The sequence below is a fragment of the Anser cygnoides genome, chromosome 15, assembly GCF_040182565.1.
Source record: "Anser cygnoides isolate HZ-2024a breed goose chromosome 15, Taihu_goose_T2T_genome, whole genome shotgun sequence".
Taxonomy (NCBI): Eukaryota; Metazoa; Chordata; class Aves; order Anseriformes; family Anatidae; genus Anser; species Anser cygnoides.
In genome coordinates, this window is record NC_089887.1 from 1,551,385 (window position 1) to 1,564,737 (window position 13,353).

At 48.8% G+C, this 13,353-nt stretch overlaps 2 protein-coding genes across 8 annotated transcripts in view; one reads left to right on the forward strand and one right to left on the reverse strand.

Annotated features, from left to right (window-relative positions):
* Positions 1-4,600, forward strand: part of PKD1 (polycystin 1, transient receptor potential channel interacting) — an 88,811-nt gene extending 84,211 nt beyond the window's left edge. Inside the window, exon 46 of the mRNA XM_048065985.2 lies at positions 197-4,600. Within this exon, the coding sequence (XP_047921942.2) occupies positions 197-823 (627 nt within the window). The 3' untranslated portion in view covers positions 824-4,600. The remainder of the gene's footprint in view (positions 1-196) is intronic.
* A 333-nt stretch (positions 4,601-4,933) lies between these two features.
* Positions 4,934-13,353, reverse strand: part of TSC2 (TSC complex subunit 2) — a 33,255-nt gene continuing 24,835 nt past the window's right edge. For 6 of the 7 annotated variants that reach the window (XM_066977758.1, XM_013174986.3, XM_066977756.1 and 3 more), the window contains 10 exons: positions 12,722-12,882; positions 11,877-12,379; positions 11,013-11,088; positions 10,038-10,124; positions 9,613-9,799; positions 8,367-8,506; positions 8,074-8,152; positions 7,274-7,365; positions 6,898-6,996; positions 4,934-6,523 (listed from right to left, as the gene is read on the reverse strand). In XM_066977758.1, the coding sequence (XP_066833859.1) occupies positions 6,356-6,523; positions 6,898-6,996; positions 7,274-7,365; positions 8,074-8,152; positions 8,367-8,506; positions 9,613-9,799; positions 10,038-10,124; positions 11,013-11,088; positions 11,877-12,379; positions 12,722-12,882 (1,592 nt within the window). In that variant the 3' untranslated portion in view covers positions 4,934-6,355. Of the gene's footprint in view, positions 6,524-6,897; positions 6,997-7,273; positions 7,366-8,073; positions 8,153-8,366; positions 8,507-9,612; positions 9,800-10,037; positions 10,125-11,012; positions 11,089-11,876; positions 12,380-12,721; positions 12,883-13,353 lie in introns of those variants that run through there. The other variant, XR_010825131.1, reaches the window with a different exon arrangement.

The following is a 13,353-nucleotide window of genomic DNA, read 5'->3' on the forward strand; positions in this document are numbered from 1 at the left end:
TAGAGGCCCAAGGGCTGGCTCAGTGATGGGGCACTGTAGAGGCCTTGGCTGCCAGGTCTCAGACCCGTTGTTCCAGGTGATTTTTCTTTGGGATCCATCCCCAGGTCGCTGGGGTGCGCTGTACCACAGCATTCCCACTTGTCAGCTCCTGAACTAATTCCATCTCCCCTCTTTCCCCCACCCCTTTCTTTCCCAGTTCCGCCACAAGGTGAGGTTTGAAGGGATGGAACCGCTGCCGTCCCGAGACTCCAGCGATTCCAAGTCCTTTCGGGGCCCCACGCCCAGCGCCGCCTCCGACAGCTCCAGGGCCTCCACCTCCTCCAGCCAGCTGGACGGGCTGAGCCTCGTGCTGAGCGCCCGCGACAGCCTGGAGGTGGACGCTGACATCCAGCGGCTCCTCTCCCTCTTCGAGATGCTGCTAGCCCAGTTCGACCGGGTCAACCAAGTGACGGAGGACGTGTACCGCATCGAGCACCAGCTGGAGGGCTCCCAGAGCCGCCGCTGCAGGAAGAGGCACGCGCAGGGGGCGGAGGACGTCCTCAGCAGGTACTGTGCGGGCAGCGCAGAGCAGGGGCCCTCGCCCGAAATCTCCTCTGACGTGGACCTGCAGCCCCCGCGGGACGCCCCGCTGTCCCCCCAGTCCCCCGCCGCCCCGCCGGGCAGCAGGGGCTCGGTGCCCAGCCGGCTCCTTCGCGCCAGCAGAGGCGTCAGCGCGGCGGCTTCCCTGCTGCCCCCGCACAAGGCGCACGCCGCGCTGGCTCCGGCCGTGAAGAAGAAGCGGCCTCTCCGGGCCAAGAACAGGGTGCACCCGACTGTCAAGTAGCCGTGCTGCGGGAGGGCAGAGCAAGCCTTGGAAGGGGTTTGCGGAGGCGGGCTGTGCCCGCCGCGCTCACCCGGAGCCTCGGGAGCTGCCGCTTCCGAGCGCCGCGCCGTGCCGGCTGTGCCTGGCGGGGCGCGCGGGGCCGCTGCCGGCGACGGGGCTGGCGCAGCCCCCGTCCTCCACGCTCCTGGCCTCGCGGGTCGGGCGCGCTGGCATCCTCACGGGTGGCTGCCAGCGTCAAGGGTTCCTTGGAAAAGGCTGAGCCTTTCCTCGTGGACAGCCGGGGAAGACGGCACTGGTTACGGTGAGCGTGCAGAAAAAAATCGATTACAGTAGGGCAGTATTAAAAAGTTGTCTCTTTCGTTAAACGGCCCCATCTTCAAGCAGACCGCCTAGGGCGACTGTGACGAGGACACTTTACTGGGGCCCAGCATAGGGTGACTGGTACGAGGCTCACCTCCCCTTCCTTGCTGGCTGTGCCAGGCGGAAGGGGGAGAGGGGAGCCCCTGGCCTTGAGGGTTTGAACTGAGTCTTGGATTTTGTCGACCAGACACACTGTGGAGGAAAGCTACAGGTTTCAAGAAGATATTTAACCTTTTTTTTTTAAGCATAAATATATATAGATATAGATAAATGATATCTACACCCAGATCAGTTAATTTCCAGTATTGGCTACTTTTATCCTCCAGAAATTGGTATTATTTGTATTTAAAGAGATCCAATATTTAAAACAAAGGACATTGCAAGCGGCGAGCTGCCAGCCCTGCTGCCCAGCCAGGCTCGGAGGGGTAAGGAGCAGCAGTCCGACCCGAAGGGGCCGGACACCCCGGGCTGCTTTCAGTCGGCGCTGAGCAGGGGGTTGCCAACGTGCTGGCTTCGCTGCGGACCCCCCCACCCCACCCCGCCGCCCACCAGCGCTCGCCCCCCGCGCAGCGGCCCAGGGGTGAGCGTGCTGCTGGCTGCTTGGCTTTTCTAACCCAAGGAATGTATTGACGTAAGTATATGTATTTTTTTGGTTTACTTGTTCCTATGTACTGCCCAGCACTTTAAACAATGCTTTCCTCAGCTAACAATGACACATGCGATCTAACAAGAACGGGATAATATATCACAAAAGCAGTATTTTTTGTTGTTGTTGTTGTTTAAATCATAAACTGAAATGAGCAAGTGAAGGATAAACTGAACGCAGCCCCCACCCCAGCCCGAGCTGGCCACAGCGTTACCTCCTGGGCTCTTCACAGGGAGAAGCCCGAGTGCATTTGGAGGGGGCTCTAACAGCGCTTTTGTCGGGGCCAGAAGGAGGCAGAGTGCCCGCAGCCCCGCTCGGTGACTCGCAGCACGCTGGGGCTGTGCCTGTGCTTGCAGGGCTGGGGCTGGGGCAGCGGCGCCCCTGGTGCAGGGGCAGCGAGCACCACGACCCCTGCAGCAGCTGAAGCCTTGCCAGGGCCTGCGTTCACTTTGTCCTCGCCATTTCACATTATGTATATTGTAAGTAATTTATATGTTGGTTTTCGTTGTTTTTTTTTTTTTTTAAATGTATATATTTTTGTATGTTTGCTATATTTTCATAGCATCGGTAACGTGTTTGAAACATGTAGATAGGAGACAGAATACTATTGTCAGAGTTATTTAAAGGATGTATTAAGTGCTTCTTTCTGGGAATGTCCCATGTATATAAAGTATTAGGTGTCTGTGTGCATGTGGTGCGTGTGCTCTCGAGGTTTGGGCCGGGCTGGCTCAGGGCCAGTCCCCGCAGGTGGAGCAGGGCGTGGTGGGGATCCCGCAGTGCACTCGGTGCTTTTCCTGAATCTGCTCCCTGCTTTGGAAGCGTAACGGAAGGGAAGCCTTGGGCAGCACGAATGCCGCCGGGGGGACAGTGTGTCTTGCCGCGGCTGCTGCTGCTCCTGGAAGCATCCTTCCTGGGCACCGGGAGTGCCCAGCCCAGGGAGGAGACCTCTGGGAGCAGGCAGACGCAGGGGTCTTCTTGGATGCTTCCATTGGTAAGCACGCCGGTGGTGAGTGTCCCCCTCCACCTCCGAGCGCTTTCTGCCATGCTGTTAGGTACCTGCGAAGATTTCATTCCTGGGCTTCAGGTGCCAGCCCCCGTCCCTTCCGGGTGACTGTGGGAGGATGCACGGGTGCTCTTTGTGAAGGCTTCGGGCCTGGTGTAAAGTGCCCTTGAAAAACTCCGTTGCTATGAAGGACAGGGGCTGTGGAATGTTGCAGAAGGCTGCAGACAGGAGAAAAGGTGCGCTGTGCAATGAAGAGCGCTTACAGTGAGTTGGTGGTTGGTCACCATAAAGGTTGTTGCAAGAGCAGATTTCAGAGGGAAGTGGAGTGCAGAGTGGTGAAAACTGTTAGTGCCCGGAAAGCTTTCCTCAGGGAACGGAAGAGGCAGGTTGAAGAGATGGCAGAGAAGTGCCAGGGGTTGAGTAGAACCAGGGGAGAGGGGCAATGGCAGCCCTCGAGCAGCTGGGGATGGGGGTTCTCGCCCAGGAGAGCTCCTAAGCACAACTGCACCCCAACAGCCACTTTTAAACTCCAGCTCCACACGTGACTGCACCTTTCCTTCCTGCTGCAGTGGAATAATGTGGGTGGATACAGCCACCCCTAAGGGCCATGCCCCCTTCCCCTTTGGTTACAGGTGCCTGCTCTCGCCGCACCACCAGCACCCGCGGTCAGCACCAGCGCAGGGCGGGACAGGGACGGGGCTGTCAGTGCCAGCCTGTGGGTCAGGGGGACTGGTCGGTGAGTGAAACGAACCAAGCAGGTCTTGGAAGGCTCTGGGTCGCTGGCATCACTAAAAGGCCTTTGCCCCACCCCCCCAAAAAAAGAACCAGTTCAGAGCTCAGCTCCTTCCCCGTGCCCCCCAGCTTGAATATGTTCATTGAAAAGAAGTTGTTACTAGAGTTAAGTACAGGTAGGAGAGAGGGAGGCAAGAGGCAGCAGTGAGCAGGGACCTGAGTGCTCAGAACAGCCTTCAATGAGCTAAATGTGCGGGTTGGACAAGGATGCTCCCCAGTGAAGCATCGGGATTCTTGGTCCCAAGTGTCTGTTCCTTACCAAGCTTGCTTCGTGTGTGTGTGAGTGTGAGTTGATGCACGTGACTTACCAAGTGCTTCTTCTAATCAAAGAGGAGCAGAAACAGGCCAAGACAACTGCCCTACTTCTTACCTTAACTTGAAGTATGGAGAGCAGCTCTGGAACCCACGCAGGTGTTTCTTGAAAAGCCAGACACCTCAATGAGGGCCCATGTGCTTAGTGGGCGCCACGGACAGCTTTCAAGCAATCATAGTTCTCATTGCAGCATTTATTTGTACAAACTATAGCAATACTCACAGGGTTCCTTCACTGTCACAGCTAAGGTACTACGTATACATGCACTTAGCTGCAGCCAGCGTTACTAGTCATGGAGTTATACTGTCAGCAGCAATGAACTTGACGTACAGCCCTAACCAACAGGTACTCCTGAATGTATATTTCTGTGTTTGTAGTCACCAAGAGATGGTTTCTTATTTATTGTCTTTAGTCTCATACAGATGTAACAGTATCAAGCTGCTTAAATAAAATAAAAAAAAAAACCTATCCACTAGTTTAAAAGGGAGAGGGAAGGACCTCTATATAAATGCTTTTTTTTTTTTTAAACAGATGATTGTGATCAATATGCCAATTTTAACTGTCTGGTCAGCATTTCACTGCAACCAAAAATACCGTATTTTGTAACTGTGGGGATGTTTCTTAAAAAAAGTGACAAGGTCAAATAAAAGATGACTGCTACAACCTGGCTCCAGTACTTTTGTTGCACTCACTCCAGCCCCTCAGCCAGGCAGTGACCTACCCACCGCTACCAGCAGGAGATCAGGAAAGGCGCAGGGGCACTCACCAGAGCCTGTCCAGCTGCCTGAACAGGCAGACATTCCTACCCACCCCATTTGTTCTTTTTGTCCGTGACCAGAATTTTAATTGAGGTTTCCTGCACAATATGCGAGACTTTCTTACATCAATGAACCAATTAGGGACGCTTTGGTCTGTAATTAACTACATCAGCCTGCTAGCGAGGGATCTGCCATCACCACAAAGGCAAATTGCCCATGACATTATCATCAGACATGGTTCGAGTCTTCCCAGGTCAGCAAGCACCCACTGACCGTACAAATACTTTATTTCCTTTAGGACTTATTTACTTATAAACACTCAAAACACAACATACACTTAGAGTTCCCAAACAGCCCTGCATCAATTAGTAGCATTTCATACATTGTCCTTTTGCCAGTCACTTCACAGTTCCATGTGCTGAGTGCACTTGTATTCAGCTCCACTGCAAAGGCTCTGCAGCTACCCCTTATCAGAAAGCCACACTTCCCTTTAGTCACAAAGCAGGAGATTAAAGTACTCACAGTATAGGCCAGCTTACATGGTGGCTCCCAGTTTGGTAGTGTAGTGTCTGAGGACCATCTCACCACAAGATGGGCTACGTAATCCCATTCCACCTGCACATGCTTGCACTGAAAGGACAGCTTGTTAATTACAACAGCCAAGGTCCCAGGAGGAGAGCCTGGCATTCGGCGTTAGTGCAATAGGCAAAACTCATTCAGCGATGATGCCACCAGGACAAGTCAACAGTCCTTCAAAAAGGGCTTTACCGAGTGCACAGAGAGGGCTGAGTTATCCCCAGCACTGCTGCAATTAGTAGAAATCCTGCAGCTGAACCTAGAAACCCCATCTGGCCTCTGGCTAAAATCCTTGCAGCCAGCCCCCAGTGGGTGAAACTGTTTCGCCCAAGTGGTTCGTGCCCCAGCCCTTTGTCATTCTGCTCCTTCACTGAGTGACACTCACCTCCCTGCTTTGTGTTACGTCTGGTAGCAAAAACATTTCTCCTGGGCTGAGGGAGGGTTCGATGCGAGTCTTTCACAATGGAGATGCGTTCTTGGGAATTTAAGCAGCATGTCTAGCTTAACCTTTACCAGAGCTGGCAGCAGAGCAAGTCTCAGATTCTGTAGAGTTCAAGTCCCAAGAGTCAACGAGACCTGGAGAGAAGCAGAGATTCCAGGTTGCTTAGAAATAGTGACTGGGTTTCCAGTACTCTATTTAATTCCCAATAAAGGGGTCAAAATTCCTACGATTCTGCCATCTTCCACCTCTGTGATGAAGTGCAGAGTATCACACTTTGTCTGCTCCCACCAGACACTGGTGTTGAAGGAGTCTAGAGAAAGGTTCTGCAAGAATGTTCCCATCAGAAATGGAAGCCCTGGAATAGCCCAAACCAAATAAAAACAAAATGTGGAGTTGGTCCTCTCTTGGAGCATCTGCTGGGGATACACAGTATCTTCATCAGACAACAGTGGCAGGCTGAGACAGTGAAACATACTTGAACCTCCTGATAAAGTTCAGCGCTGAATCCACAAGAAAGCAGCACAGCCACACTGTTGTTTTGCCAAACCTTTCTCCTCTGTGTCTGGGCAGCTGCACAGTCAGCAAGCAGGTGAAACGCATTCACTGCCTCGTCTGTCCCAGGACACACCAACCCAGTGGGATCTACACAAATTCGGTGAAGTCATCCACCGAGGAGATCAGCCGCTTCCTCTGACCAGTCTCGTAGGTTGGTGGAGGATCCTGAGGTATCTGGGGAGGGGGCTTTGTCGGAGCAGATGAATGCATTTGCAGAGGAAGGCCAGGAGTTTGGTACTGGGTTTCTTCACGTAGCTGAAAGTCAAATGAGAACAGATGAGCTCCGTATTCTCTGAAATTCTTTTCACTCTCCATTTGGCCACGGCAGGACAGGTTACTCAGTACAGCTTTTTCTGCAATCCCTATTACAGTGCCGAATACAGGCAGCTCTGTGTCCAGATATCGGGGTCCCAAATGCACTTATCACAAGGGAAGGTGCTTGGAAGCCTATAAATCCAGATCTACATCACTCCACTTACCATTCCTGCAAGAGCTGGATTTTAACCTTTATATATGCATTATTCCTCTTACTCAGTAAGTTTTGACAGCTGATTTTATTTGCCTTATTTATAACAACACAGTAAGGCAGAGCCCGGTTCTAAACACCAAGAACAGACATCTTTACTCACCCGGTGCCTTAGCCTCTTGATATGACGTAGCCTAGCAATCCATTTGGATGGGTAGGTGTCAGTAGGGTTTGATCGACTATGGTGAACTTGGGAAGCCATCTAATTTGGGAAGGATGGGGAAAAGCAGGGAAAGAGAAGACGGATGCACATTAACATAACCATGCCAATAACATTAACAAGAACATTTCAGTACTGTTTGACAGCGATTGAAATGTAAGTTCATGTAGTAATTGACTCAAAGGTTGGCAGAAATAACTGAGGCAGAACGCTTATTTGTTTTAGCAAGCCCTACTCACCAGCTACTTTCCTTGGTAGCTGGTGAAAGACCACGAAGCCAGTTGAAGGACAAAGTCTCAGGGAGCGCAGGGGTACTCACGTTAGCATGCAGGGCCATCTGACGGGCTACGAACGGCAGATTCTTGTCAGAGATGATCTTAGCGACACTTGTGTCTACAAGACCCTCCATGTCTTTGTTTTAAAGAAAGAAGAAAAGTTCTTGTCAGGCAGTTAAGAGAGAAGAACAAGACAAAAGTTGCCAGTAACTAAATGGACAAGTGACATAAACCTGAAGAACTGCTTCACAGAATTTCAGAAGCTCCCATCAAACACTACAGCTCCAACTTTAACAGACAGAATTTAGACCACAACTTAACACAACAGGATCTCAAATCCTCTGTAAATGTTTGAGGGGAACCTGCTGAGCTCATTATTATATGAACTAAAGTGGAACAAAAAAATACCCCAGAAGTGCTCATTTGGTAAAAGGAAAGCAAACACCCCTGCAGGTAACTGCATGAGCATTGCTGAACTCAGCGTGGAACCCCAAGGATCAGGACCTGCAGCGCTGGGAAGGACACTGGCAGCCAACAGCTACAGGGGTCTCCACCTCCCAACTCCCACAGCATTCCCAAGCAGTGCTTGGAGGGATCTGCTCTACTCTGCGATCTTTATCTTAAGCTTGAAGATGATACGAGTGGCACAGTGGAAAGATGTCAAAAATAGGGTAAGACACATAAATAGGATGTATACAGATGTCACTAGGCAGCAAATTGGTTTTGGAGAGTTTTTCTTGGAAGCTTTTACTTTTGGAATGCAAAAACATTGCAAAGTGATGTCAATTATTGCACCACCACCAATAAAGAAAAGACTGAGAACAAATGCTGGAGGGATTCCTACCTTTTCGACACTGCAGCGTCACCAGATTACAGTCATAGTCAAGCGGTGTTATGATAACATGCACAAAATTGAACTGACCCTAACGGGAAAACAATACAACAGTCAAATACATTTTACTGGCATCCAATGTGACTCTGGTGAATGCTGTACACTATCATGTGTGAATCCACTTGAGGCAAATAAACTCCACTCATGATCTCAACACTGCTCACCAAGATAATGCACATCAGATTAAGGTTTTACAAACAGCCAAATGCCTGTTTTATAATATGCCTGCAAGTAAAATCTTGTACCTTTATTGTTCCCAGTTTAAAGTCCTCTCCAGAATCATTGTAAACAATAGAAACAAAATCATTCCCAAGGTGCCTTTTCTTGTCACAGCGATATTTATCCAAATCCTTTGTGGGCATCAGAGTAGCAATGTGGAAAATGGCTGAAGAGGAAACAGAAGGACCCTTAGGCTGAGCTAGGAAAACAATGCTGCAAGCAGCAATGGTCAATACGCAGCATTTGTCTGCAAGACAACGTAGTACCAGCACCACTGTAATGAAAAAATACATTGTGCTCCCTCAATAGGTTTGTCCCTGTTTGTGACAGCTGAATCCAGTCCTTCTGGATTGCTCCTGTGGTACCCGGAGCATGGAGCACAGTGGGCAGCTCTTTGCCAGTGAAAGGGCGGCCTCTGAAAGCTCTGCAGCTGCCAGTTCTTAGGTGCTGCCTTCCATGGTCCTCCCTAGCACCACGCTTAGAAAAGTGAATTACAGGTCTGGTTTACAGCACATGATGTACACTGGGATAAGCATTCTCATCAAGCTGGGGTAGTTAGCTATCTGTTCGTAGAAAATGAACAGGGGACTGGGCGTGCGCTTCTGGCTAATTTTTTCCATGTCACACTGTAACATGGTGAGCAGAAACTGGTTTGAGGAAGAACAGTTGAATACCTTAAACCAGGCCTTTCCCTAGCTGAGCTCTGCAGAGCACCAGGGGCCCTGGTGAGTAACATGCAGCTGCTCCACTGGACAGGACAAAGTCTGATGACTGGGATTCACAGAGCTGCATGAAAACGTCTGGGAAGTTCCTCATGGCTTGTTGGTTCCAAGCTGGTATCTGCATTGCTTAGTACTGTGGGAGCTGGGTAATGCTGCAGTTCAAAGAGTGACCACAGTAACAACCCTCCTGCTTTCAATGCTGCTCTTCATCGAAATCGTTAGCAGAGTTTTGACATGCACGTACTGTCCTCAGCTAACAGCCTTCAAAGCGGCTCAGGACCAAGCAGCTTATTCCGCAAACCTCTACACAAATCCCTATCAATCTTTCATAGTACAGATTATTTTAGAAGTGGTATGATTTTTCTTAAAGAAGGCAGGTATGCACCTCTCCCTTACTTGGGTTGCAGAGACATCAGAAAGAGAATGGAGGGAGAACACAGCCCCAGGCCATCCTTACTAAACTCGTGGAAAAGGAAGCTTGTAGAAAGCAGCTCAGTCTTAAAATAAGAAGAAACCATCCTTCCACTTCTAACTTCTGGAGAAGTCTTACCTTGCATAATGTCATCGTGCCAACAGTAGGTAAACTGTCCATCCTCCCCACACACGTCCAGGCCACCAAGGTAAATTTTATCTGGCTGACAATCTTTAAGTTCAATGAGTTTCCCTAAGCCAGTCAGGAACTCTGTATAGCGATAGGATCCGTGTTCATTCGACAGAATAGCAATTTCATTGTTGCTCTAGAAAACAAGAACATAGCAGTCCCACAATGAATGTTAAGAGCACTCCATCAGCGTGAGTGATTAGGTTATTACCTCCCCAGAAGGGATTCACACAGGCACTGATTTTTAATGCAAGAAGCTAAGGAAAAACAAGGCTACTGCAGGAGCAGTACAGATCACACAGCTGGAGTAGCAGAGCCCAGCCTTCTGTTGAGATGTAACCATTAAATCGTGAATGCATCTGCTCACAACTTACCTGGCCTTCTCCAACGTAGAGCACTGCGATCTTGTGTGTATCGTAAGAAGGAATTTGATCCAGGAGCTGCACTGATTTTTCAAACGTCTGCAATCAAAACATTTGTCACATCTTTAAAAAGTTACATCTCCAAACATTCACTGCCCTCCATAAACCAGGACAGCAGCAGGCCACACACGGACTATGACAGCACAGTGTAAGCAAAGATTCCTGACCTTCACTAGTGCCCTCATTAAATGCTGCCCTACTTTGTTCTGCAAGAGCAGAGTGCATCAGGTCAGGGTACAGAGCTGTGCTATATGGCAGCTGTCACCAAGGTTTTTTTAATACTTCAGATGAGATTAGTCTGGCAAACTGCACAGGCTAGATGTCCTTTTGATGACATATTACATCATCTATTCACTTCAGCTCCAGGCATGAAAAATTATCACGTCTCTTGCTCTGAAGAATATTGTTAACACAAAGCATCACCTTATCTCACCTAGGCTCCCTGCTGCCTCACCACCTGAACTAGAAGCGAGGGAAAAACTTTCACCAGAGGGTCTGTGGTGCTCAGCTCATGAGCACTCCCGCGCTACTTCCCCAGGAAGCCTGTGATTTATTTCTCCTGCAACCACAGAAAGCATCTTGGCCACTCCCAATTATCCTGATGGCTGACAGGTTTGTCTAGCCATGTTCTGCCAATACCACCTAGTGCTCAGTTTTCATCCCTCACTCCTCCTACCAGCAATAAAACAAGAACCCACAAATCATCCTGTCTTCTGGCTGGGACTCTGCAACAGCACCAACAGAACCTCCCAACATCTCAAGCTGAATACACAGGCAGAATGTTGGAGCTACCGGGAATGGGGTATAGAAAATTTCCCATCTGTAGCACTGTCAGTAAGAACCACCTTTAAATCGCACCATATGAGCTGGAAAGTAATAAGGTTAGAAAAATTAACTACGAGAATTAAAAAAAAGATCCTTGCCTACCTCATTTGGCAACAAAAGGGGCTTGTTGTTTTCATCACCAAAGAACGGGGAATGGTACAATTGTAAAAACACAAAGCTAAGGGAGAGAGAGAAAAACATGTCCTGTTACCATAAAAAAATTCAGTCCATTTTGACCTCTTGTATGTAAGAACATTACGTAAAGAAGAAAAAAGCAATTAAAATGCTAGCCGAGTATTACTCATCTTCTAGAGACACTGGGTGCCTGGACTACCTGCAGTTTGTAATAAACCCCTGTCATAAAAAAACAATCATTATGTCAAACGGTGGCAGCTGCACAAAGCCTCAGTTAAAAAGGCAATCTACTGGTAGAACAAAGGAGTAGGAACACACTCCTTCCTCACAGTTACGTGGGGTACTTCTAGTCTGCAAGACAGATGATTTTAGAGACACTTGTATTTTATAAAATTAACCATAAGACGAAGATTGTCTCATAACATAAATCTGGGGCAACTACCTATGTCTAAAGTTCAAAAAAAAAAATATTATACTCCCTCATCTTTCTTTTGCACATTAGATTTCCTGAACAGCAAGACTAGCAATTCATCCTATTTACAGCAAAATTAACTCTAGGTGACTGCATTCAAGTCACACGTGCATTTGGACCCTAAACTGGGATCCATTTATTTATACTTATTTCCTAAGACTGCGAAGTTAATTTAGTAACAGCGGATTGAACATTTCTATATTAGGGCCTGAAAAAAAACAAGTAATTCATCTTTCTTTTTAATCTGTTACTGTCCCATAGATCCCACAAAGCCTGCAGACCCATTTGAACAAATCCAGCCCTGGCTCCAGCAATTACAAGCTTACTGTTTCTAGATTCAGATATGCTCCTCAACGCACCTTGGGTTTATTCCGGGTACTTTCTCAGCATTGGAGGCTGCTGTCCTGCTCCTGAAGGCATCTCTCTCGATCCTTTTCCCTCTCCTTGATGGGGCTGAGTCAGAGATGGTGTATCCCCTGGGCCGGTGCCCGGAGGGGGAGCGAGGCGAGGTGGCAAGGCCAGTTCCATCCAAGCCCCCTGACCCAGCTGCTCTGGCATCCTCCCCCTTGCTCAGCCAACTGCCCAGCCCTTCCCCTTCCAGGTTCCCAGACTGAGATTTTGATTTCACTTCTGTGCTCAGTCTCCTTGTTACTTCTCTGCCATTTGCATCTTTGAGAACCTCCTGCAGTGTCTGTAGCTCGGGGGAAGAGCTCGACTTGCTGAGTGGCTGGGATGGCTGGAAGGAAAGCTCCTCCAGCGTTCGGCCATCCTCCGGGGGCAGGACTCTCCCGATGGGAATACCACCCTCCACCAGGTCATCTGATTTCAAAGATTTTTCTTCTTGGCTAGAGGTTGAGGAGGACTTAAAGAGAAAGAAACAAATACAAACAGTTTTCCTAATGGACAAAACATAAGTTGACAACAGTAATAATTAAGGCAGCCTATGACGCTTCCCGAGAAAGATGAGTAGATTGGTCCCAATACAAAGGAACACAGATCGAGGGCCCTGCACGAAACAGGTATTTACTGCTCCTGCTCCGCATGCAGTCTCCCACGAGCCACACAACTCAGTCATGACTGTGTGCGCATTTTGGTACCACCAGTGAGTAACTAAAAAAGGTGCCAAGAGGCACAGACAACTTATCCCATGTGTCTGAAGATGGGGTTGCAATACAGCATAAAAGCGCTGTTTGTTTCTGCTTACCCTGCTATAAGACTCGTGGGGTTTACCAAACCTTTCCTCACTCAAGACTTGTTCAGAACATGAAGTTTCAAAATCTTCACTCTCCGGAGACTCAGCCGGGAACTCAGTTTCCTTTAGCTCCATTTCAGATGGGCTCCCTTCCTCCAGCACTACCGCAGATTCTACCAAGACACAATGCAGAAGAACTGAAGTCTGCACGGAGGTATAGACTGGCAGGTCCCCATCCTTTCCTCTGAAGTACCAGCCTTTTCCCTATGGGATTTCAATGGAAGGCCATATTGAATGAGTGGTCTGGTTCTTTGATTTCACATCATGTCAGACTTGCTCCTGGTTTCCCTTTTGTAAAGAATAACTGATCACCTTACCCTGACAGCAAAGGCCTGCGTCTACGTTTGTCAAAACTAGTGCAGTTGTTTCCAATTTTCACTGATGAACAAGCAGGGGACAGAATGAAGAAAATGGGACCTTGTACATCCATACTCAGCTATGAGGACACACAGGAACTACAGAGATGTAAGAAAATACAAGACTAGCATTAAAAGTTCATCGTTATCCAGGCAGTGAAGAGATCAGTTCTATGCAAGTATGCAAAGAAATAAGTTTTTCTTGTATTGAAATGTAATGCTCCTGGT